The sequence below is a fragment of the Mytilus trossulus genome, chromosome 9 (genome assembly GCF_036588685.1).
Source record: "Mytilus trossulus isolate FHL-02 chromosome 9, PNRI_Mtr1.1.1.hap1, whole genome shotgun sequence".
NCBI lineage: Eukaryota > Metazoa > Mollusca > Bivalvia > Mytilida > Mytilidae > Mytilus > Mytilus trossulus.
In genome coordinates this window covers 8,301,085-8,328,300 of record NC_086381.1, presented here as the reverse complement: position 1 = coordinate 8,328,300, position 27,216 = coordinate 8,301,085, and the positions used below count along the sequence as shown (strand labels likewise).

General features: G+C 31.4%; 1 protein-coding gene across 2 annotated transcripts; it reads right to left on the bottom strand.

Moving 5' to 3' along the window:
* Window positions 1–5,667: 5,667 nt before the first annotated feature.
* On the bottom strand, window positions 5,668–23,070 carry LOC134685059 (ruvB-like 2). 2 transcript variants are annotated; one of them, XR_010101251.1, is made up of 16 exons: window positions 22,941–23,070; window positions 20,376–20,430; window positions 19,944–20,068; window positions 19,642–19,714; window positions 19,198–19,327; window positions 18,425–18,491; window positions 16,330–16,436; window positions 15,495–15,588; window positions 14,935–15,058; window positions 14,242–14,336; window positions 13,671–13,789; window positions 11,679–11,798; window positions 9,349–9,478; window positions 8,794–8,908; window positions 6,992–7,049; window positions 5,668–5,859 (listed from the first exon to the last, which is right to left on the bottom strand). XR_010101251.1 is itself a non-coding variant. In XM_063544444.1 (15 exons), the coding sequence occupies exons 1-15, from the start codon at window positions 22,947–22,949 to the stop codon at window positions 5,828–5,830; spliced, it is 1,395 nt and encodes a 464-aa protein (XP_063400514.1). In that variant the 5' UTR covers window positions 22,950–23,070; the 3' UTR covers window positions 5,668–5,827. The 2 variants fall into 2 exon arrangements, 1 of the variants encoding a protein (XP_063400514.1); XM_063544444.1 differs by lacking the exon at window positions 6,992–7,049.
* Window positions 23,071–27,216: the final 4,146 nt, after the last annotated feature.

The window sequence follows — 27,216 nt, the reverse complement described above, 5'->3', positions numbered from 1 at the left end:
TAGTGTCAACGCAATGAAAGATTTTCTCTGAGGGCAATCTCTGAACTTTTACTCAAATAAAAGAAACACAATTGTAAGAAATTATCTAAATAATTAAATAATTCAGATGGAAGGACCGTTTCAACAGTTTAAGGACTTGTCATTCAGTGAAACTTAAAAAAAAAAGGGGGGAGGGTGTTAAAAAATAAATGAATTGGGAATTGGGAATTTCCAAGTTTTTATCTGTATGTTACACATGCAATAACTTATATACAATAGTGTTTCCAATTGGCGATACTTTTTAATTTTGAAAATCATAAAAAATAATGAATATTTTACTTCAGTGAATTAGCCACGATCTGATATACATGTATCAGAGACATATAATACATTAAAAAAATAACAACAACTACTGTGACATTTTTTCCTCCGGATCAAATAGTAGTCTCAGTTCAGAAGGAGTTTCGAACAACTTATTCAGATTGCATTGAGTCTGCAGCCCATGTATAGCTCGGGTTGTCCCGCAAATCTATACACTGCATTTAAAACAGGGGCATTTTTTATATTTCAATTAGTATTTTTAGTTTAATTTTTTTTTTTAAATAATTATTTTCTTTCCATATATTATTAAAAATATTTGTTAATTTGCTTTTAATACGCCCATTCCCCCAAATAAATGAGTGCACATACCTATTTAACTTTCTAAACTATACTATGTTGGCTTCTTTATTTTTAATAGTTATGCATATTTGTTAAGACTCGAAGCCAACTGAACCTTTTTCGCAAACTGTAATGATTAACAATTGTAGGTATATATATATATTTTATTTTTTATTCTATTTTTTTTGGGGGGGGGGGGGGGCAATTACCGGTACAATGAAAAGCACAGTTCCTTTCAAATCAATATTTCTGTATGAATTACAAAATATGTGAAAGTTTGAATTTGAAAAAAAGGTTTTACTGAATTTGATATAATCATCATGTCAAATTCATTATATATGGACATATCATTTCTGTAAATAATTTGCTTTAATAAATATCTGGAAGGCGGTCATTTTTTAATGTTTCAATTTTGATGTACTGCCCGATTCCTATTAAAATTGAATGATGTATTTGCATGAAATGTGAAAATAGAAACAATGCGAATTAAGTCTTTTGTTATAATGACATAGTAATATAAGTTATAAAGAAGAGGAAGACCAGAGAGTAATGGGATGCTAAATTATAAAATGGGCAAAGTTTATCAAGAACAGAGAATAAAGGCCGAAAAATTAATGAAATTACAGAAATGAAAAAGTTCTATTTTAAATCCGGGTGCCGTATTGAAATCTAGATATCAGGTGCACGTTTGTTATAGGCAATTTTGCCGGTTAGTTCGTTTTTATGACTTCTTTTATTATTGGTATAGATAGTATCATACAAATATATGTTGTCAGCGTACTCGTTTTCTGTTCTTTTTTGTCGGATTGTTGTATCTAGACTTTGACACATTCCCCATTTCCGTCTTAATTTTTATTATCACAAAACAAAACTTCACGTACTTTTTCACGGAGACAATCGGCCTCTATAGAGTCATGCAATATTATCATTACTGAACTAGATAGTATTATAGGCCCGAGCTGTGCAGGTTTTGAAGGCTGATGAGACCAAAATAATCAGCTAATGATGAACAATTCTATACGAAAAAGGTCTAACAATTGAACATTTTAGAGTGATATGCACGTGGAAATAAGGAGTCTTAGAAAAAAAAAATCATATGCATTCAAAACACTGAATTTAATTCTTCTAGTTATCCTATAGTCCAAATGACGTCTTGAAAGGCTATTTAAGAAATAATTCATGGGGGCTTGAATATATCGTGATTTTACCACAGGTTGGCCCTTTATGACAAATTTCATCGTTCTATGACGTCGGGTTCCTCATTCATTAAAAAACATATGACGTGGGGGTACAATGGGAACAGCCCATGACATATATTCATATTTTACCACGGGTGTGTACTCAAAGCGTTTGAAGGACGTCATGTTAGAATATAATTTTAAGGCGTCAAAGAAAAAAAATATATTAGCCTTTCAAGACGTCATAATTATTTGGACTAGTTTGCCCACTGATAAATGTGAATCAGTTGAAATAAAAGGAAAAGGTTATGTATAAGCGACACCGCAATATATTGACAAAGATACAATAAAAGTCATACAATAACTAGACTATATTAACAAACGTCCCTCAACAATAGACAAGTGTTTTGATTATATACACCAAGCTCTCATCCGGCCTGATGGCTTCACAGTTGTGAATGAATGTACAAAAGATCTACATGTCATTGACACACAATTTTTATGAGAAAATTATAAGAAAGAACAGTTAAATTCCCGACTTCATCTTGGTTAGAGCATTAACGGGTTATCATGAAACGATGTGAAAAGACGTTTTAAAATCTGCAGCCTCCATTATTTTAATGTGCATTTACAAAGATGTGGATATATAAGACACACAAAAACGACATATAAAAATATTCAAAAACGGATAGGGGCTATAACAGAGACATGCATAGTGGAGGGGGAGGACAGGGGGGTACCCTTCTCCCACCCTCTTCTCCTTTCTCCTTTCTCCCATTAGAATAAAACATCTTCTTTTGAGATATTTTTTTGTTGAAATATTAGATTATTTTTTAAAAGGAGAGATATTTGATTTTTTCTCCTTTCTCCAACTTTTTCTCCTTTCTCCAAGCCTTCCTCTCCTTTCTCCTTTCTCCCTGTCTCCCTTACCCCTGTCCTCCCCCTCATAGTGATACACATGTGTTTATATGTCTCTGGGGTTACCATCTGGGTTTTGCTTTAACACTTGCAGAAATCATATATGTCTTAATATAATGATTGTAAAAGTAGGATAATTTAAAATTATCATTTGATCACTTGTGAAGAGTTGTATCATTGGAAATCATACCACATCTATGTTTAACTTGACAACGCCACTGAGCATGACAAAAAAGACCAAAAGACAAAACAGCTTTCAAAACATATCATGAAAACTATTTAGCCTGAGCAACTCCAAAACCCATCAAAACTTTGTATGAATATATAATCTCTTGTAACATTTAAGTGAATTTCAGATATGCATCAAAGACACTCCCTGTTTGATCATTCTCCCTGGGATTAAGCCATTTTTAAAAGGGGGTCCTAACCCAGGACAAAAAAAAGGGGGGGGGGGGGGGGGGTCAGCTACATGTCCCCATTCAAATGCATTGACCCAACCCTCGAATACTTTGCAATTTTGTCATATCCTTTATAAGGTATGTAATCTATTGTCACATACTTCTCTGTACCTGGTACAATTTAAAATAATTGGTAAGCAAATTTTGATGCATCAGCGGTAAATTTGAATGGCATCAAATGGGACTTCTGGTTATTTCTAGTATGCAGATTCTGACATTTTAGAGGTTTTTAATATTAATGAACCTAACAGCCAGTCTTTTTAAAAGATTTAACCATATATTTATAAATAATTTTCACCAAAAATCAATGTTGATCACTGAAAAATAAAATATGGTCATGGTCATTTGAACGTTGTCAGCAAAATATTGGTATAATCTTTTATATGCATAGCTAATTTCAAATAATGAAAGCATTGTTATAATGCAATGGGGCATTGCTTTGATGAAGAATTTCTTTTTTTCTCTCTGAAAAAATCCAAAGCAAACTGTAATTAAGACACATGGACAAAAGCATTTGGAAAAGAAAATCTTGGACACATTTGCGTCCAATTATATGTCCGGTGACCTTAAATAAATGATTTTTTTTTCCATCCAGCTTTACATGTTAATTTGTTCAGTAGTTACAAACCTCAGCCATCTTAGATTTTGGCAACAACACCATCATAGGGTGTAAATTTATCATCAGATGTCTTACAGTCAATTACTGCAACAATAAGGATATACATGTACTAGTATTGGTGCAACCAATATTTATACTTTAAGATTTTGAAAAAAAATTCATCCATTTTAGTTCTAGTAATGAATACCATTTCAATGGGAAAGCAGAAGGCCTCTGATCTTGTTTTGATTTTAAAAAAATTAAACATTGGCCCAAAACCTAATAAGAGGGTGGTAAAGGGTTATTTTTCGTGCAACATGTTTTGCCATTTTTATATTATGTGCAGCCATGAAAAAGGTTCGTTATTCACTGTGTTTCTTGAAATGAGTAGAAATCAACATGCAAGACATTTTTAATTGTTTGTTCATCATGAAATGACAATTTTATTTCGCATTCTACCATTCTACCATGCAGAACACCCCCCTCCCCTGTAATAAAATTTGTGCAGGTATGAATTCTATCACTGTTCTATTTATAGAAATAATGGCTTCATTGGTAAGTTCATAGAAACATCTATAATAAAATGAGCAGATCTGTTTGTGTAAAACTTCTAAGATTAAATTAATTTGTTTGACTGTATCTAGAAATTAACATGCACTGTGCTCTTTTTTCTGCTTTTTATTAGATTATTTGTATTTAGTTATTTTGGGAAGTTTTGGAAAAGACAATGATTTCAAAATGTCCAGGTAAACATCCGGTTCAGAAATATGACCAAAATGAATAAACTTTCAATAAACCATTAATGGTACCATTAAAGCGTTTAATCCAGCTGCAATTATTTGCACCTGTCCTAAGTCAGGAATTTGATGTTCAGTGATTTATAAGTGTTTATGTTTTTTTATATATAGATTAGATCATTGGCTTTCCCATTTGAATGGTTTTACACTAGAAATTCTTGGGGCCTTTTATAGTTTGCTGTTCGTTGTGAGCATAGGCTTCATGTTTAAGACCATAACTTAATCTATAATGGTTTACTTTTTAAATTGTGACTTGGATGGAGAGTTGTCTCATTGGCACTCATACCACATTTTCTTATATCTATTTACCAGTTGACAATATGAATTCTAAAACTAAAACAATCTATTGACACACCAGACATTTTGGTGATTTGACCTATTTGTAGGTCTTACTTTGCTGAACATTTTTGTCTTTTAAAGATTCTATCGATCATATTTTCTGTAAAAAAAAAATGTGGTAAAACTATCTATCTAGGGCAATCACTCCTACAAGGAATCTTTTGACTATTTCAGTAATGTTGACTTATATGCAAATTTTAGATGAAAGACAAAAACAGGAATGTGTCCCCAGTACATGGATGCCCCATCCACACTATCATTTTCTATGTTCAGTGGACCTTGAAAATGGGGTAAAAACTCTTAATTTGGCATTAAAATTAGAAAAGTCATCATAGGGAACATGAATACTAAGTTTCAAGTTGATCGGACTTCAACTTCATCAAAACTACCTCGACCAAAAACTTTAACCTGAAGCAGGACAGAGGGACAAATGGATGGATGCACAGACCAGAAAACATAATGCCCATAAATAATAAAATAATAAAAATAAAAATGCATTTTCCCAAAAAAGTTCTTTTTTTAGTCATGGTGGCACATTTTTTAACTGACCAGAATAAAAAGAAACATTTTATACTTGATACCAAGTTTGGTTGAAATTGAATCGGTTGTTTCAAAGTAGAAATCTTTGAAAAAGAATATGACGAAGACGGAGCAATGCCAAGTGATGGCAATAGCTCACCTGGGCCTCTTGGTTTGGAAAACTAAAAATGGCTAATATTGAACCTCTTTCAATAAAAATGTTATAACAAAAAAGATGGTTTATTGATAATAAAGTCTTCATTGAAAATATTGTAACAAAAAAGATGGTTTTATTGATAATGAACAACACACGACTATGTAACGAATGTGATGATTGGTCTTTCAACAGCAGCATAAAATGTTTTATAAGAACTTTGATCTTCAGCTAGTGTCCATTGTATCACCTGGTGCAGCTACAAAACAAAGGTATATATTAGTGAATAGAAAAGACATTATTTACATAAAATATTTCTTTAATTTGTTATGGATGGATTGGACAGCTGCAGACTGAATTTCTAATGAAGTTTACTTTCCCAACAAAATTCAGAGACTAATTATCCTCTGTAATCATGGTAATGTAATCATGAGCCTGTTCCAATTCTGAGTCTGGTCAACAGTTGTCTTATGTCATATCTTAATGTTTTTTTTGCGTGGAAAATTTGGTTCTCTAATCACTACTTTTTGTTTTAACTAGGGGCATTTAAAACTTGAAAAATATTGTACATTTTTGTACTAAAAGGACCTGTCTATGTTTGATGACTGTCTGTTGTCCTCTTGATGTCATTTGGTTAATAAATATGCTTGGTTACTATCTAATTGACATTATACATAACAAAATTTCTGCTTTCACTCATTAGCTTAATATAAATCTTCATTCTACATTTATTCATTTTTTAAAATCTCTTCATTCTCTCTATTATTATACACAAAATATAGCCCCAAGTAGAAGTTTTTACAAAATAGCATGAACATGGAAATAATGAACACAAATAGCAATCAAAGCACCTTAATGCTGTGAACCAGTCAATCTTACTCGATGATTAAAATGCCACCTATCTATAGAGGAAAAAACTATTACATTACATTAAACAACTTCTCTGTAAATGTTTCACTCCAACTGGCTGTTGAAGGCTCCTTACAAAGTATCGACAGAAATTTGTTAAAATTCTTCATCTAACTTTTTAAGGTTAGGTTGGAAGTGTTCTAGCTAGGTTTTGAAAAGGGCTGGGTGTTTGGTTGAAAAATAACAGTAGGTAAGTAAACCATTGATGTTTGACATTTTGCATGTACAGTACTGTGGATTTATTATTATTCGTTGAATACCAATTTTCGTGGATTTCGTTGGTACTGGTAAACCATGCAATTAAATTTTCAAGAATGCCACATTTTCTATAGGCTTGTATGCAGACCTCACCAAAACCATGAAATTAAATATCCATGAACATACAGGTTTTTGTTATCCACGAAAATAAATGAATCCACAGTATGTCACAAATTACACACACGAACATATTATGACATGGAATTAATTATTTTAATACCTACATAATATGTACAAAACAAACATCATGAATAAAACTTAAAAATAGATCGTCTTCTCAATCTAAAATTGAAAATAATGAACAGTTGGAATTTACATATGTATTTAGCAACTGTGGATTTTAAAGTTGTGTCTAGCATTCCTGATGAAGTTTTTCTATAAAATTGTATCTGCCTTTAAAACCTGGGACTTCCTTTGTAGTGTTGCATTAGTGCATACATACTCTTTAAAGATATAGATGAATTGTTTTGTGTTTTATAAGATAAGCTAACATTTTATAAAATCATTTCTTTTCTTATTCAATTTAGTAATCATTTTTGTGTAAAAAAATACACAAAATTCTACGAAACGTCATCTACTCTTTGTCACAATAAAAGTTTGTCATTACACATTAACATTTTTATAAATCTTAAAATTGAGAATGGAAATGGGGAATGTGCCAAAGAGACAACAACCCGACCAAATAAAAAAAAAAACAGCAGAAGGTCACCAACAGGTCTTCAATGTAGAGAGAAATTCCCGCACCCGGAGTCGTCCTTCAGCTGGCCCCTAAACAAATATATACTAGTTCAGTGATAATGAACGCCATACTAATTTCCAAATTGTACACAAGAAACTAAAATTAAAATAATACAAGACTAACAAAGGCCAGAGGCTCCTGACTTGGGACAGGCGCAAAAATGCGGCGGGGTTAAACATGTTTGTGAGATCTCAACCCTCCCCCTATACCTCTAACCAATGTAGAAAAGTAAACACTTAACAATACGCACATTAAAATTCAGTTCAAGAGAAGTCCAAGTCTGATGTCAGAAGATGTAACCAAAGAAAATAAACAAAATGACAATAATACATAAATAACAACAGACTACTAGCAGTTAACTGACATGCCAGCTCCAGACTTCAATTAAACTGACTGAAAGATTATGATTTCATCATATGAACATCAGGCACAATCCTTCCCGTTAGGGGTTTAGTATCATACCATCATAACATATATGAGAAGAACATAACCAGTGTCATGCCAACAACTGTTTTTAGAATAAATGTGTTTAGTTCCGACGCAAAGACCTTATCAGTGACCCAATATTAACCCCAAAATATGCAATCTTGAATGACTTGACAACAGTATCGTAATTATATCCCTTCATAATAAGTCTATTCAAAGGTTTTGTAAGTTTCTGAGGTGAATACTGACACCTTTGTGCTTTATAAAGAATATTTCCATAAAAAATTGGATGTGAAATACCTGAACGTATAAGAAGTCTGCATGTTGAGCTATATTTACGAATGATGTCTTTATACCGATGATAAAATTTAGTAAATGTTTTGACTAGTTTGTGATATCGAAAACCCTTGTGTAATAATTTTTCAGTAATACATAAATTTCTTTCGTTAAAATCTGAAACATTGTTACATACACGAGAGAATCGTACAAGTTTAGATATATAAACACCGTAAGATGGTGACAAGGGAATGTCACCATCTAAAAATGGATAATTAACGATAGGAAATGAAAAATCATCCCTATTTTCATAAATTTAAGTATTCAGCCTGCATGCTTCAAAATTAATTTGATACTCCAGAAAATCTGCATTCAAATAATACAATCAAAAATTAAAATGTAATTATTTTTATTTTATTGAAATGTCCAGTTTTAATTTTTGCAACATTATAAACCTCTCTAGACATTTTAAAATTTATAGTAGACAAAATCTGATATAAACATAATCCAAACAAAATGAATAAGATACTGATTTTAACTAAACATATTTTTTAAACTCCATCTTCACTGCTGTGCAATACATACCAAGTTCATTAAACATAAATGCTTGTTGATATTCCTTTAAGAACTGTGATGATCTGGACTCATCCAAAAACAATGAATAGACTCTCTTTATGTCATCAACCTCTACCTCTGTACCCTATTACATAATAAAATTATTTTTACAAACAAATTGCGAAAACATAGCAAAAATTAACATCACAACATCAATGAACATTTGTTTATAGTTTGTGTGTGTGTTTAAATAAGTATGATACCTTAAAATGTATTTAGTTTTAAACTCCATTCAGAAATGTTGAAGAAAAGTGTGATAATGTATATTCATATTCATGTGTAGAATCAGGCAATATTGAATAAAATCATCTTCATTCACTCCAAAGAATTGACAAAGTGTTTGTAGATTTTTATTTATCTTGTAATTTAAAGTTGAGTTTATTTGTGTAGAGTTTATTTGTGTATCTCAAAAATTGAAAAATGCTGAAAATAAAGTATTTCATTTCTTTTTGTTTTTTCCAAAAAAATCTACTTTTTCATAAGTTACAGTTCCACATCATGATAACAATAAAGACCTAAACCTACTTTTCTCTTCCGTGATACTAGATTTGCAGCTGTAATTAACTGTATTGAATATCGTAATGATGTTTCCATTCCTATCCTGGTTAATACAGTCAAAGCATCATCAGTCATTTCAACATCTTCTTCTTCACATCTGCAACAAAGTTTTAAAAATGTAGGCTGTTCCATTAAACTTATAGAATCATTTTAAAGAGATAAATAATTTTTTCATTTATTTCAGATGAATTTCTGATATTATATGTGTTTACATTCACAGCATAATGAACACTTTATTTTAACAAGAGTGCACACACTGAAATGTCTCGCCTTCTTTACTAATCATTGATATTATGTTGATAGTCCTAAGTATAAAGCTTTATTACAACTGTCACATAAACTTAACATTAACCAAGATAGGTAAACAAAGACCAATGAACCATGAAAATGAGGTCAAGGTTAGATGAACCATGCCAGGCAGACATGTACAGCTAACAATGCTTCCATACAACAAATATAGTTGACCTATTACTTAAAGTTTTAGAAAAATAGACCAAAACACAAAAACTTAACACTGTGCGATGAACCGCGAAAAATTAAGGTTATGGTCAAATAAAATCTGCGGGACTGACATTTAGATCATAATATATTTCAGTACACCAAATATAGTTGACCTTTGGCATATAATATTAGATAAAAAGACCAAAACTTAAAAAATTAACTTTGACCACTGAACCATGAAAATGAGGTCAAGGTCAAATGACATCTGCTCACTAGACATGTACACCTTACAATCCTTCCATACAACAAATATAGTAGACCTATTGCATAAAGTATGAGAAAAACGGACCAAAACACAAAAACTTAACTATAACCACTGAACCATGAAAATGAGGTCAAGGTTAGATGACATCTGCCCACTAGACATGTACACCTTACAATCATTCCATACAACAAATATAGTAGACATATTGCATAAAGTATGAGAAAAACAGACCAAAACACAAAAACTTAACTGTAACCACTGAACCATGAAAATGAGGTCAAGGTCAGGTGACACCTGCCAGTTGGACATGTACACCTTACAGTCCTTCCATACACCAAATATACTAACCCTATTGCTTATAGTATCTGAGATATGGACTTGACCACCAAAACTTAACCTTGTTCACTGATCCATGAAATGAGGTCGAGGTCAAGTGAAAACTGTCTGACGGGCATGTCAGAGGACCTTGCAAGGTACGCACATACCAAATATAGTTATCCTATTACTTATAATAAGAGAGAATTGAAGATTACAAAAATTCTGAACTTTTTTTTCAAGTGGTCACTGAACCATGAAAATGAGGTCAAGGACATTGGACATGTGACTGGCGGAAACTTCGTATCCTGAGGCATCTATATACAAAGTATGAAGCATCCAGGTCTTTCACCTTCTAAAATATAAACCTTTTAAGAAGTGAGCTAACACCGCCGCCGCCGGACCACTATCCCTATGTCGAGCTTTCTGCAACAAAAGTTGCAGGCGTGACAAAAATGTGTCGTAAAGTTAATTCTAGGATTATTTTATTCTGTTTCAGTTTTAATTATGAAAAATTTGAAGTACAACTAGATGTATCAAAGCGACATGAATGGCCCCGTCCCAAAAAGTTAAAAAAATCTGCAATTTGAATAACACATGTGGACACAAACATGATGGTTGTCTCACATATCAAAAATCAGCCCAAAATCTGGAGAGAAATAGAGAAAAAGTCTGTATAACTGTGATTTTCAACAATTTATCGAAGTCAAAAGCCCATAATTTGGCAAAAATTATTGGAGTGGAACAGAACTTAAACTTGATCTGAAACTCATCATGGTTAATTTACATATCAAAAATCAGCCCAATATCTGAAGGCATTTAGAAAAAAAGTCAGTATAACTGTAATTTTCAACAATTTATCAAAGTCCAAAACCCATAATTTTGACAAAAATAAGTGGAGCGGAGCAGAACGAAACTTAAACTTGATCTGTAACACATCATGGTTAGCGCACAAATCAAAAATCAGCCCAATATCTGATGGTATTTAGAAAAGAAGACTGTATAATGGTTTGTTGCGGAATGAAGGAATTACAGAATTTCCGAAATTTCCGAAATGGGTAAAACTATATGGCACTGACAACTTAAAAATACAAATCATAAAGGGTTTTGTTAAAAAAATATCAATTAGTTTACCTATTACATGTAAATTGATTCAATGCCTTGTTTTATATTTTTCCATTGTATAGCATAGGAGGTAAAACTTATAATTTTTACCCTTATCTTGTGTTATTTTTTTCCCACTGATAGTGTGAGAGGTATAATTGACAATCCTTACCTAATATTTAATATCTGTTTAATTTCTTTTTCACTGTATGGTGTGGTAGATATAATTAACAATCTGTCTAACAGATCTATAGGTATACCATGAGGACTTTGGTATTGGGTACCTCGTATCCTGAAAATAAATAATATTTTATATACTTTTTAACTCAACAATAAAAAGATGCAATACAATACAGATATGTATAAGTAAATCATCTGTCCGTCCATTAAACAAGAAAACTAGAGGCTCCAAAGAGCCTGTGTCGCTCACCTTGGTCTATGTCAATATTAAACAAAGGACACATTTGAATTCATGTCAAAATTGTGTTTTGGTGATTGTGAAGTGTTTGTACATCTTACTTTACTGAACATTCTTGCTGATTACAATATTATTTCTATCTATATTGAACTTGGCCTAAATGTTTCAGTCGAAAATGTTAGTTAAAATTTACAAATTTTATGAAAATTGTTAACTAGAGGTTCTAAAGAGCCTGTGTCGCTCACCTTGATATATGTGAATTAAACAAAGGAAGCAGAGAGTTCATGACAAAATTGTGTTTAGGTGATTGTGATGTGTTTGTACATTTTACTTTACTGAACATTCTTGCTGCTTACAATTATCTCTATCTATAATGAACTTGTCACTGTAGTTTCAGTGGAAAATGTTAGAAAAAATTTACAAATTTTATGCAAATTGTTAAAAATTGATTATAAAGGACAATAACTTCTTAGGGGGTCAATTGACATTTTGGTCATTTTGACTTATTTTTGAGTCTTAAATTGCTGTACATTATTGCTGTTTACAGTTTATCTCTATCTATAATAATATTCAGGATAATAACCCAAAACAGCAAAATTTCCTTAAAATTACCAATTTAGGGGCAGCAACCTAACAATGAGTTGTCCGATTCATCTAAAAATTTCAGGGCAGATAGATCTTGACCAGATAATTTTTTTTACTCATTGTCAGATTTGCTCTAAATGCTCTTGTTTTTGAGTTACAAGCCAAAAACTACATTTTACCCCTATGTTCTATTTTTAGCCATTGCGGCCATCTTGGTTGGTTGGCCGGGTAACAAAACACAAATTTTAAACTAGATACATCAATGATGATTGTGGCCAAGTTTGGATTAATTTGGCCCAGTAGTTTCAGAGGAGAAGATTTTTGTAAATGATAACCAAGATTTACGAAAAATGGTTAAAAATTGACAACAAAGGGCAATAACTCCCAAAGGGGTCAACTGAACATTTTGGTCATGTTGACTTATTTGTAAATTTTACTTTGCTAAACATTATTGTTTACAGTTTATCTCTATCTATAATAATATTCAAGATAATAACCAAAAACAGCAAAATTTCCTTAAAATTACCAATTCAGGGGCAGCAACCCAACAACGGAATGCCTGATTCATCTGAAAATTTCAGGGCAGATAGATCTTGACCTGATAAACAGTTTTACCCAGTCAGATTTGCTCTAAATGCTTTGTTTTTTGAGTTATAAGCCAAAAACTGCATTTTACCCCTATGTTCTATTTTAAGCCATGGCGGCCATCTTGGTTGGTTGACCGGGTCACGCCACACATTTTTTAAACTACTTACCCCAATGATGATTGTGGCCAAGTTTGGTTTAATTTGGCCCAGTAGTTTCAGAGGAGAAGATTTTTGTAAATGTTAACAATGACGACGGACGACGGACGCAAAGTGATGGGAAAAGCTCACTTGGCTCTTTGGGCCAGGTGAGCTAAAAAGGGAAGTTTGATTTCAACATAATTGGTTTCAGAGATATTATGTTTCAGTAGTATTTCCTCATCTGCTAGCTCTCTTACAGATTATTCCAATGTAAAACTTTATCTTTTAATATAGACTTATATTTGGTACAAAATGTAAATATTAAAATATTTTTTTAAGGGTTGAAATCTGGATAATTTCGCCACAATAAAACACAAACATTATTTTCTTTTTTCTATGAGAAGAGGCTTTTGGAGATATCTTAATCACTACTTACCGTGTAATTCCTCTATTTGTAGCCATAATTAAAATTGGTGACATATCACTTTCTAATGCTCTATTCAAGAAGGAAAAACACTCAATATCTAACATATGTACTTCATCAATAAATAACACCTGAAAAAAGAATATTGCACATATATTTTTTGTCAAGATTTCTTCACCAAGTCATTTCATGTTCTTAACGGAATGAATTGCAGTCACATACATTCAATAGAACATCAAAAATATGTAACTCAAAACTTTTGTTCATATTTTAAATTTTAAATCATTTCTTTAATACAGTAACGACAGCAGTTATGGACATCTAACTTTTTTCCAGAGAGGAAAACTCACACACTTCTTTCACTCTTTGCTTTTATAAGATCAGCCATATTAGATGATATCCAGAATATCATATGATTGGTCAATGGAAGAAAGGGAGCTTTGTTTTTACATATGTTATACTAATATAAGTTTTGTTTTTCTATCACCAAATTCATTTTGTTTTTTTTACGTTTGCTTTCCTTTGGAAACCATCCACTTATATCATTTCACAGAGTAAATAAATGACGCATAATTAAACCTACACCAGGTACAATCTCTGCTTTTCCTTCTTCCCGCCATTCTGCCACTTTTGAATTGATTTGTTCTCGAACTTCACTTTTTATTTCTCCAGTGTCACCTGTAAATATATCACATGTGATGAGTTCCTACAATTCTTAAAGTAAATTATGTTGAACTACCAAGTGAAACTGCGAGCTACTGCTCAATGATGATACCCCCACAGAAAGTGGATAATATTAATAGTGTAAAAATATGCAAGTGTTCGGTAAACAGGAAGTTGTCGAGTGATGAATCTGAAAACGCATCACACGGTATAGCTGACTTATATAAATCCTGAAACCAAATTTCAGAAATCCTTGTATTGTAGTTCCTGATATTCCTTTCAAATAGATTATTTTTATAGTATTTGGTCAAAGTTTTTTTTATTGATTCATTGATTAACATGATTAAATAGCTAACAAATATTCTGGGGAAAAACATGTTAGTTTGTAATTGGAATGACAAATAACTGTTTATAATTGAAAATTTCTGTCACAGTAGATTAAAGATGAGACAGAAAGTCAAGAAATGATAAAAAAATTAGAATTTCACATGAAAAAAAAACATGAGTCAGAACAAAACCTTTTGGTCACTTTGGTGTGACTTTAAAATCAATACCAATTCAGTCTGGTTGAAAAAAAATAATAAGTTGCTATTTAAACTTTGTCTAATTTTACCTGAAAACAATGCTAAGAATCCCTGTGTTCGACTGTTGATGACATCTATCTCATGTAAAGTCACTGTATGTACAACCTCTTTCCTCTTCTGTAATTCACCTTCAGGACACTGTACAAATTTTGTCTGTAAAATAAAATTTAACTTATAAAATTGAGAATAGAAATGGGGAATGTGTCAAAGGACCATAGAGCATACAACAGCAGAAGGACACCATTATGCATTTTTTAAATATTTAATGTCATAAAATTTGGGTACAAATAAAGGTATTGGAAAACATAACAATTTGTATAGAAGGTGACATCACAGGTTATTCTACCATCCTTAACAACCCTATTTAAAGCATATCCTGCAACTTATGACTCATTACCTTAATAAATGCCAATATAAAACCATTAAAAGTGCTAGTTTATTATGCAAAGTCTATTATTTATTATTATTATTAATAATGTTGTATTGATATAAAATATTATAAAATCATTGTGCTGGTAAATGGTAAATGTCAATCATTCTCCTAGCAAATAACCAATCTTGAAATGATGAGTTCAAAGGGAGTACCAACCTGTGCACCCATAGCATCATAATCTCTAGCTCTCGTAAATGAACGGCCAAGTTTTGTAATTTTTCCTGTAGCTTTATCTATTGTGATGATGTCCCTAAAAAAAGACAAAATTGTTCTTAAATGAAAACAAGAACCTACAGTAAAATACCATTAGGAAAATGTATATCATACATATTACAGTGACCTTAAGTTTACTTCATCCATCTCAATTGGTTTTTTGATAAATAGTTATTGGTAATTTTACCTCACATTCATATTCTTTTATTGACAAATAAAAAATATTTATCATGCTTTTTTAGATTCTACATGTGTATATTTTTGTTATTAACAAGCAACAATAATGTGAGTTTGAAGTGATTCCTAGATGAATCATTTGAAATCAATTAAGAGATAACAGTATTGTATTTGAAGTTTTAAGGACGTCCATCTGTGGTTTTATTGTCGCAAATTTAATTAACCTGCCAACGCAGAGAGGAGACAGGTAAACAGGTATTTGTGACAGTAACACTACCGATGGACATCTGCAATGCTTAAAATACAATACAGTTATCTCTATTCTAGTGCAAAACAAGTTCATAATTAAATTTAAATCATTATTATAGTGTAAAATCTTCATTGAAGAAAATTTTGAAAAAAAATGTAATCTTCTTTGGTGAAGTCATAGGTATGTTTCCACCGTCAAACATAAACACCGGATCTTTTCTGGCTTCTGTGCCCCTTCAGAATGTAAAATGTCAGCTTCCTTAGTTACAGACAATGAGATAGAAAATTTTAAGCTAACTGTCATCCAATCAGAACCATTGATACAAAATAATTGCATTAGAATAATACTTACCCTGCTGATACCTTTTCTTTTGTGAGAGATTCAATCATTTTCTGTCCAAGATCATATATTGTTTCCATTTCTGTTGTTTTCAAAGTTAACTTTCCAACTTTTGCTCCCTACAAAGAAAAATAATTATCATTTTTCAATGAGAAAAGAATCTACCAGAGGTTAAATACCTTAACACTATGAAGCTTGCTAATACATCTAACTTGAATTATAATAATTATTGAATTTAGGTGTGTCCTTGGAGTCCTTTGCATAGAGATATTTAAACAATGCTGAGTATCCCATATAATGATCACCTGAACATGTTTCATTTGCTAATGTGTGGTATAAATGTGTTATGGTGATGTTTTGACTTCAGGTTTACCTAACTTTTATCCTTCGTGGCATGACCCACTTTTTTCCCGATTAAATCACATTTTCACATGTATAGTACATACATGATATGAACATGAAACAAGCTGGATTCAGCTTAAATTTGGATTGTGATTAAACAGTTGACACAGCATAGGTTTCTGACACAGAATAAATGTGGTCTAATGAACTTAAAATTTTTGGTTTTGCCTTTGAGCAATTCACTATGCTGTTGAATATCAATCCTCTCAAAAAAATGTATGAAGAAATTTTCTTTTTATTTATAAAATTTCAAATGATAAAAATTGAACCCCCCCCCCCCCCCCCCCCCCAATTTTTTTTTCACATCCCCCTTTCCTTTATTCCAAAACCGATCTCAATTCAAATTTCTAATGGAGTTTGCAACAATAATTACTCATTTAAATACATCATAAAATATTAAAATGTAAAAAAAGTGCTTGTTATCACTGAATGTAAAGATTGTTTTTATTTATCAGTTGGTAGTAAAAGTGAATATACATTGTATATTGTATAAAACAATGATTTAAGTTGATTCAACTACTATTCTGGACAAAGAAAGATAACTCCAATTGAAATTTTTTGCTATGGCACAATATTGTGCAATTAGATATTTCTTGCTATTGCGCAATACTGTGCAATTGAAAATACTTGCTATTGAATTGAAGATTTCTTTCTATTGCGCAATAATGTGCAAATGAAAATTTCTTGCTATTGCACAATACTGTGCAATAGCAGATTTCTTGCTATTGCTGAGTCCTGTGCAATTGAAATAACTTGCTATTGCACAATACTTAATATAATAATTTTGGATCCTGATTTGGACCAACTTGAAAAATGTGCACATAATCAAAAATCTAAGTTCATATTTGGATTCAGCATATCAAAGAACCCCAAGAATTCAATTTTTGTTAAAATCAAACTAAGTTTAATTTTGGACCCTTTGGACTTTAATGTAGACCAATATAAAACAGGACCAAAAATTAAGAATCTACATACACAGTCAGATTTGGCATATCAAAGAACCCCATTTATTCAATTTTTGATGAAATCAAACAAAGTTTAATTTTGAACCCTTTGGGCCCCTTATTCCAAAAATGTTTGGACCAAAACTCCCAAAATCAATACCAACCTTCCTTTTATGGTCACTAACCTTGTGTTTAAATTCCATAGATTTTTAATCACTTATACTAAAGTTATTGTGCAAAAACCAAGAATAATGCTTATTTGGGCCCTTTTTTGGCCCCTAATTCCTAAACTGTTGGAACCAAAACTCCCAAAATCAATCCCAACCTTCCTTTTGTGGTCATAAACCTTATGTCAAAATTTCATAGATTTCTATTTACTTAAAACTAAAGTTATTGTGCGAAAAACCAAGAAAATGCTTATTTGGGCCCTTTTTGGCCCCTAATTCCTAAAATGTTGGGATAAAAACTCCAAAAATCAATCCCAACCTTCCTTCTGTGGTCATAAACCTTGTGTTAAAATTTCATAGATTTCTATTTAATTTTACTAAAGTTAGTGTGTGAAAACTAAAACGACGACGCCAACGTGATAGCAATATACGACAAAAAAAATTTTCAATTTTTGCGGTCATATAAAAATTATTATCAAAGATCAGCTGTTTTGCATGTAAGCTTATGGAGCAGTCATTTAAAAGACTGCTACCATAATAGTTACAGAATTTGTGTGCAGTTTTCCAAACAGAACAGTATATTTATCTACTAACCGTTCCTGTTGCAGGTCTGTCTATTTGTATTTCAACAACTTCTCCTTCAATTATTTCTGTTTCTTCCCTGAAATCAAAACACACTATAGGTTAATAAGCAGTTTAAAAAATTGCTTGTTTAATGACTGAACACTAAATCATGTCTCCCCCTTTATAATTATCTCCCCTTAATTTTTAACTTTTCAATTTTTTTTTAACTTTTATTAAAAGTTATGATTAAAGCCTTTCTTTTGTTTACTTATTGTAAGATTGCTTTCACAAAATTATCTGTTTTTCTTTTAGAATGATTTGAAAAATTCTAATAGGATTGTTTTATTATTTTCAAAAAATATATGCAGTAACTAAAAGGTGGTCACCATCTTGGATTGTAAAATAAATGGTAATTATGTGGGTATGGAAAAAAGTGTGATTAAAGTAATAAAGAAATCCATGTCATATAAATAAATGTTCATTTTAATGTTTTATTGTCTTTTAACCTTATGTTCCAAAATAGATCTTCTAAGGGAGACAACTCAGATAATTTAAATTCATTAAAAAAAAATACGTTTCCTTAATTTCTTTTTTTGCTGCAACAAGAATAAAATACAGCAACCTTGTTTTTTCTTCCCCTCAAGTTTTTAATGCCATCTTTTCATTTTTGTTTCTAAATTTCATTATTTGCATTGGTTATACCAGAAACTGACAATCTACTCAAATTAATGTATATATGTTGTGACTATGTCCATTTCAGAATAATGAATTTAAGGGATATTCTATCTCTTCATAATACTTACTTGATTCTGACTCCTATAGACTTTCTGAAAGCCTGTGTTAGAGCTTCTGTTTTACTCATTTCAAGGGAGAATATTTCACTACCAGCAATACTTGTAAATGGAGTATCTGTTCCAAGTGCTTGAGCCATTCCTGAAATAATGTGAACATTATCATAAAAATATGTACATGGACATGCTTACATCTATTTCTTTTAAGCATATTTAGTTCAAGTTTGTAGATGTCTACATGAGTAGAGTTATAATATTTCAATGAACTGTGGTTGCCATAAGCTTGAAAAATTTCATGATACTTAGGCATGATGGTGTTAAGTAGAAATCTAGGATATATGTAAACAAACATTTGGGTCATTTAAACCAATCATTTCAAATCTCTGTAACTTTAAAATGAAAAAGTTTGTAAAAATGCTCATTTAAAATCTTCTTATGTGATCTAATAATACCAACCCATAGCTATGGCGGTCTTGCCTGTACCAGGATGGCCTGCTATCAGTATGGCACGTCCTGCAATTTTTCCTTCCTACAAATATACAAATATTGTAAATTGTGGCAAATTTATTATTTTCACTATGGTTGTGACAGTCACTTGACTTTGAATTATATGAAATGGTTCTGGCACTGAAAATCTTTTTGACAGATGTATATTGATTATAAAGCCAAATTGCATAGCCATGTTTAATTCATTGTTGTAACATGCACACTACTGTAAAGGGAATTTTATTTCACTACTCAATCTATATCTAAATTACCTTAATTATTTCCAAAATAACACCAGCAGCTCTTCTGGCATCAACCTGTCCAACCATTCCCTGGGACACATTTCTGGCTTCAAGTGCATCATCTAAACCAAGTCCTCTGATGTGTGAATGTGCTCCTAGAAAATATTAAAAAAGATTTACATACATTATGAAATGTTGAATATCAAACTATTCTTAGTTGGCCTATATAACCAAGAACTCAATACCCGGATTGTCCTGCTGCTGAGTACTTTTATGGTAAGTTGCGTGGTAATATTTAAAAAAATAATTTATTCAATGAATAAAATACAACAATTACTAAATTCCTTTAATTCTTTATCAAGACTAACACAAAACAAATACATATTCTAAATTAATCTGACTGTTGCATGATCTATGTGTAAAATTAAAATCTCCATAGAGGAAAGTGTTAACAAAGTTTACCTATTCTTTCAATCCTTGTCACCTCTCTCACTTCTTTAACGGTTTCTGCTGATGGCTGTAAAAACAAAAAAATTTTAAGCACACATTTCTTTTTAGCTTGCCTTGTCTTGTCTTATTCATGTTATTCAAATTTTCAGAATAAAGCAAAACAAGATATTCTGTAAGGTTTTTGAGGTAGTTAAATTGAATATTTAAACTTTAAAAGATTCCTAATTCAGATTAAAGCAATAGTCATGATAGAAGAAGTTAAAATAAGTTGAAACTACATGTAATTAAGATTTTTTTTAAAAAGCATTTTTTATGTTTTGAATTTATTCAATTTAGAGGTACTGTGTCTTTTTAATGTGTTTGAAGTGACGATGCCTTAGCTTAGTACATTTCGATCCTGTGGTGATGGAAGTCACATGACAGATTCAACTAACTACATATCCCGATACTAGTCTATTAGGCAAAAAAAAATATGTCTGTTTACGGATACTCGACCAACCCTATTTTGAGCACCGACCCTAAGCCATTTTATTTCCGTCGTAAAGTGAAAAATACACTGAACTCGTGTTAAAAGTGAAGATAGTGTTGCCTGATACATCCCAATGTTCATAATAATGAATATGATAGCTGTTTAAGAAATTCGTGACTCGTGTGATGAAATAAACATTAAGTTGCCATTTTTTTCCAATTAATAACAAAGGGAAATAATTCAATCATTAAAATTACAGGTTATCTCGGCCAATGATCAACTCGGACCACAATAAGACGAAATCGCACACTCAAAATCATGTCACAAAAAAATAAAATGCAAATACCGACCTACCTACCCTATTTTTTAAAGCATGTAACCTTAAACAGACATATCATCGTGTAATGTGTTTTCGTATTAATAACAATTTTTACTGCTTACGGTTTTCACTGTTGAGTTTTTATTCAGGTGTTTACTCAAATTTAAAAAGCATGTCCTGTAGATTGATTTCAGGTATCTAGTTTTTTGTCAAGGCTTACTACGATTTTTGACCATTTCCGATTACTTTGCGATTTTTGTATGTCAAATAAACAGCGTCATATGTTTTCGTATGAATTAAAAATTGGATCAGTACACGGACAGGAAATGACTATAAAATCCGGAAATAAATATTTTTCAAAGTCGTGGTTCTGGTGATCGTGTGAATCATAAAAAAAGTTAATTAATACTTTTCAGTACTAAAAATTACTAGCAAATAGTTTTAGGTTGGTGTTTCATGTGCTGAAATTGTTAGATTTTGATTAGTTTCAGATTGGCACCTGGTTTGTACAAAATACATTATTTTTTCTAAAATAAAATGCAGTTTTCAAAATTTACGATTAAATATAAAAAAGTTAAGACTGTAATCATCTTCATGTGTCAAGGATGTATAAAAAGAATTGTCAATAAAATATTGAATAATTAGATTTTGAACAACCATTTTATATAAGAACCCTGTTTATTTTAAATCGCTGGTTTGTAATTAAAACGGCAAAAAAAACACATGACAGTCGTATGTCTTGAAGATCAGATGCCTGACAGGCAAAAAACATATCTGGACTTTATTTTAACCTTTCAGAATTTTTTTCCACAACTATTCTAGTGATGCATATTTTTGACGTTAAATAAAAATGGCTAAATATGTCAGTTTTATTAAATTTGTTCTAACGTCTTTAAAAAGCGCTGTTTTTTTATGGCCTTACGAGTATTGTTGATGCTGGTAGATATTTAGAATCATTAACACTATTAGTGTAGGTGTACCGTGGGCTGAAGACCTGCTTTAGTACAATTATTACTATAGACAGTTTTGATATTCACCTTATGGCTATTTGTCTGCCATTACTGGATATCACACAGGTGCAATTTTGACGCCCTAAAACAAATTATCTAACGCCACAATGGAAAAGTGATTGTTGTATGTGTCAAAGTTCAAGTGGCCAGGTCAGCTGAGATAAGCAACAAGTTGTATAAACGTATTTACACTTTTGGTATTTAGCTGAATCTTGCCTCCGAATGACCTTAGATCTACTCAGAATCACCGAATCACCTTTTGACGTAAAGCAACAATCACTTTTCAATTATGACGTCAAATATTTTAAATTGTGATGTCAAAGTTTACGGGAACCTGTGTGATTTTATGTAATGGCGGACAAATTTGCATACAAGTGTAAATACGTCTATTCATGAAATCATGCATTTTAGAATTTCTCTTATTTTTTTACTTTTTTCAATTTTGTTGGAAAATTTTATATGAAATTGAGTTGCAATTTTGGAATGACATATTTCCTCTAAAACATCTCTTCTCAGTCTTCGAAAATGCACTTTTCAAGAAATGATTGGTAACTACTCATGCTTTTACTTGTTTTCCTTCACTTTTCGCTTTTTGTTTTTGTTGACAACAAACACGTGGGGCCGTCACCTAACCGATTCGGAACAAAAATAAACTTTGGAAGTCAATAAACGTCTAGAAGTCTAGTTTTAAAGTTTAGAATGCGTTCTTTTAATAATCATGATGTGATTACAGTCCAAAAGAGTTGATTTATCATGAAAAAGAAGAAAATGCGACTTACGACTGCCATTGCCGGTGTTTGTAGCGCCCTCTACCGAAGTACAATAATCTTCTGAGTCGACAAGAATATTCTGGAAACGGACATGTAAAAACGTGAAATTAAAATCTCTATGGTTTCTCACACAGACACTTGCCTTTAATTATTTTTAACTTAATACCTGTTATAAAAAGGTATAAAATGATTTTTTCAAGAGTCTCAGAGACAAGTGCCTGTGATTATATGGTTCTCTTTAATTTAATTTTTAATTTGTTTAAAATTGACATAAAAAAAAACTGAAAAAAGGCATGATAAATAGTGAAAATTTTACTCCTCCAAGTATCAACTTAAACAATTCAAATGACTGACAGCCCACTTTTTAAAGTTTTGCTTAGGTACTTGGGAATGTGACATTTTTTAGCCCCTTCCCCCTTTTTTTTTTATAAATATTTTTATTTTACTTTTAATTTAGATTATTTTCATGTTTTTTTGTGGGATAAATTAACACACATTTACTATCAACTATATATTTTAAGTTTACTATCAACAGAGATCTGTGGATGATTCAGTTGTAGGCATTTACCTCAGAATAATCAATATTTTCCTCTGTATACATAAATATAACAAGGTATATAATAAAAAAAAATCTGAGACAAGTGCCTGTGTGTGGATAGTAAACGAGAAGTACATGTCATTTATAGACAAATATATTTGGCAGTTGCTATTTGTCCGGCTAGCCGGACGAATAGTACCAGGACTATTTGTCCGGCCAATACAATGCGCATGTCACTATAATATTTGTGTGTGCGTGTAATATTATCCTAAGCAGCACCAGGGGGTAGCACATGTTTGTAATCTTTAGTGTTAGGGCCTAATCTTAATTGTTACTGGTAATTGAAATAAATTTGTTGTTTTCTTCATACATGTCATACTGGTATATATAGTCCAATGTGGTTAACGAATAATTAAAAAAAATCATATATATACTATATATATATATTAAGGTGGTACCTAACACTACAGGGAGATAACTCAGTAAAATCAGCAGAACGTTTTAATGACGTTGTGTTCATAAGGGAATATTAAGCTTCTCAATGATCAAAATAAGTGTGTCAAACTGCTATATAACCAGTGTAATTTTTCTGATAAAACGGTTGGTTCAAATTTTTTGAAATTTTTATATTTTTGTCAAAGGGTCAAAGTAAATACTTTGTTATAATTTTAAGAAAATTAAATGAGCTAAATTAATTTTAGTTAAAGTGTTAGGTACCACCTTAATATATATAATGTATATATATATGATTTTTTTTAATTATTCGTTATATATATATATATTAAATTGTACGTGAGGGGTTCGGGTTGACACGGTGTGCTCCTTTCCACAAATTTCTCTTCTCTTTATTTCTCCTTATCCCATCTTTGTTGTTCCGTGTATTTCATTACTCCACTGTTTATAATCTTATTTCCAACATCTCCACTTCAAGTTTGTAGCCTCAATCCCCCTTCTATATACCACTTGAAGTCTTCGAGGGCTACTTGCAAGATTCATTTTTGGAATATAACTAAGCTAGATTTCATTCAGTTATACGGTCCCAGTTATACATGCAATTGTAAATGCCACTCTCAGCTATACTCTTGCTTTGAACATCTTTTTCGCCATTTACACAGCTGTAGCGAGTCAAATAATTTTGTTAAACTATAGTTCTCCGATCAATTATCTTTTATTTCCCATTTTCCTTGTAATTTCAATTTTTAGAGTCCCCTTTATAAAATTATATCATTCTTAGAAGTTCATAGTGTCAAATTCCGAAAACTGCAAAACTTATCACAAATATTGATATCAGCGTTTTCAGCCATGATCTTAAAATTGAAAATCAGTGATCAGATGACACACGCTCCCTTGGTGCTACTGAAGATAATATTACACGCACTTCCGAACGCACATTATATGACATGCGCATTACAATGGCCGGACAAATAGCCCTGACATTATTCGTCCGGCTAGCCGGACAAATAGCCACTCCGAATATATTTTAGTTGATATATCCCAGAAAAAAGAATAAATAAAAAGTGACACTGTTTGATGCAACAATGCCAGGTGACAACATGGAATCCATGGAGGCTCAAGTTGAACTTCAGTGTTCATTGAATAATAGAAGACTCTAGCCCCCATGACCTTTCAAGAGAATTTAATATAGTTCTCAATGAATGGAGAGATTCTTGGAATAGGAAGACTTTTGCTTGATTGTGATGAAATCTCAAAATCCTGCAAAAGACATAACTGGTGCAACTTGGTTATGATTAGGAGCTAAACTTATGAATAAGATTTTAGTCAAGAGATGTATGTTGGGTCCTCATTATTTAACGATTCTTACAAGTCTCTGACATGTACTTTCATTTCTGATCAGGCTTAATAGATTTATAATAAAAAAAAAAGTAAACTGATTTTCTATAGTGTTCAAAATTACATTAAATGAATATATAATACTTCCCCTTTGAAATTTATTCTGCATCATGGCTATAAACTGAATGCATTAATGTTTTTGTCATGGTTTCAATCTCTTTCATGCAGAGAATGTTGACAACTGTATGAAGGACTCTTGGCATCAATTTAAAATATTGATAATCTTGCATCGTCTGGTTGTTGTCTCAATGATGTATGTATACCACAAATATTGGCATGTATGCAATTTTATGACATTTTTCTCAGAAATTATACAAGTCAAGGATTGCTAAAATTTGGAATCAACCTCATAGTATTTGACCATGCTGTTAAGTTCAGTTCACGTAGGCAACACTTCTATATTTTTTCCATGTTAGATCTCATATTACACCAATGTGAACTCTTTTCCATGTTAGATCTCATATTACACCAATGTGAACTCTTTTCCATGTTAGATCTCATATAACACCAATGTGAACTCTTTTCCATGTTAGATCTCATATAACACCAATGTGAACTCACCTCTACCAATTACTATGTACTATGTACTATTTGTATTTTGTTTTTGCATGTCTTTCTCTGTAACTTTGATTTTATTGTGGTTTTTTTTTAGGAAAATAAAGTATTGTATTGTTAAATGGTTTTTACATTCATAATTCATCCACTTCCTGTCTACCAAATACTTATAATGGAGACATTATTAGTGGGGAAATCCAAATGAATAATACTGAAAAAAGGCAATGAATTTGGTTTTCATAAAAAAAACAAAGTTTTGCGGAATTTGTTTAATGTGCTAAAATGAATCAAAAGCACTGCATGATGTATAAATTATTGTGTATATACAAAAATAATATAATAAATATAAATAACAAAATAATAAATCATAAATACAAAATATATTAAATAATTTCATTTACAACTTTGAATCATTGGTACATATGAATAATGTATATGAATTAACAGACATAAAGTTTTTTTTGCTATACCAGACTGAATAAACTACAGTCAAAATTCACAACAGAAAACTTTAACACATAATATTTCTGGTGTTTTAGCTTGTCACAGCACATTCGTCAGGTTTATCCTTTTCATGGTTTTAAAACATTATGATATTTCTTTTCTTTCTAATTATATTCTTTTGCAGGAGATGCAATTGTTCATGTTTTTGTAGCCATAAAAACAACAAAGATCAAATACACCACAATTTTTTTTTTTTTTTACTGTATTCAACGTAGAATAGCCAAGCGCTTTGAGTCAACACAAATTACCAGTTTATACTATCGTATGATAAACGATTGGCCTGGCTGGTATTTATGCTGAAACTTCAGGTAGAAAGCACACACTGAGCGAAATACAAGGGAACTGTTTATCATGTTATAAACAGAAAATTTTGCTTGTAGTTTCAAGCCAAACTTTCAAGCAAATTATGGCTGCCGATAAAAGTTTTGAACATGAATAAAAATAAACAGTGCCGTCACATCAAAGGACAATTTTAATACAGGCAACGTTAATATACAAACGGCCAACCACAGTATATCGACATATCTAAGCGGCTCAATTTTAAACTACATTTTGCATTTACAAAAAATGGGATAGCACATTTAACCATAAAACTTTACACAGACATTACACCAAGACAACATTTAGGCATAATGAACATAATCTGGCAAAAGACATATCAAACTGCTTTGTATACAACACTCATTATACATCTAATAAAATTTATATTTCTTTAACTTTTAGCCACCATGTGCAAAATCTAAAGCATAAGAAATGTATACATGGTACATTCATAATCAAACTTGACAATTTCACAATAAAATGAACTGTTGCAGCAAATAATGATCTGCTTGACTT

Excerpts from the sequence above, each read along its gene's own strand:
- LOC134685059 (XM_063544444.1), bottom strand. Across the intron at positions 11,799-13,670 it reads ACAAATAGAGGAATTACACG|GATACGAGGTACCCAATACC; the intron begins GTAAGTAGTGAT and ends ATTTATTTTCAG. Across the intron at positions 8,909-9,348 it reads TAGTATCACGGAAGAGAAAA|GGTACAGAGGTAGAGGTTGA; the intron begins GTAGGTTTAGGT and ends ATTATGTAATAG.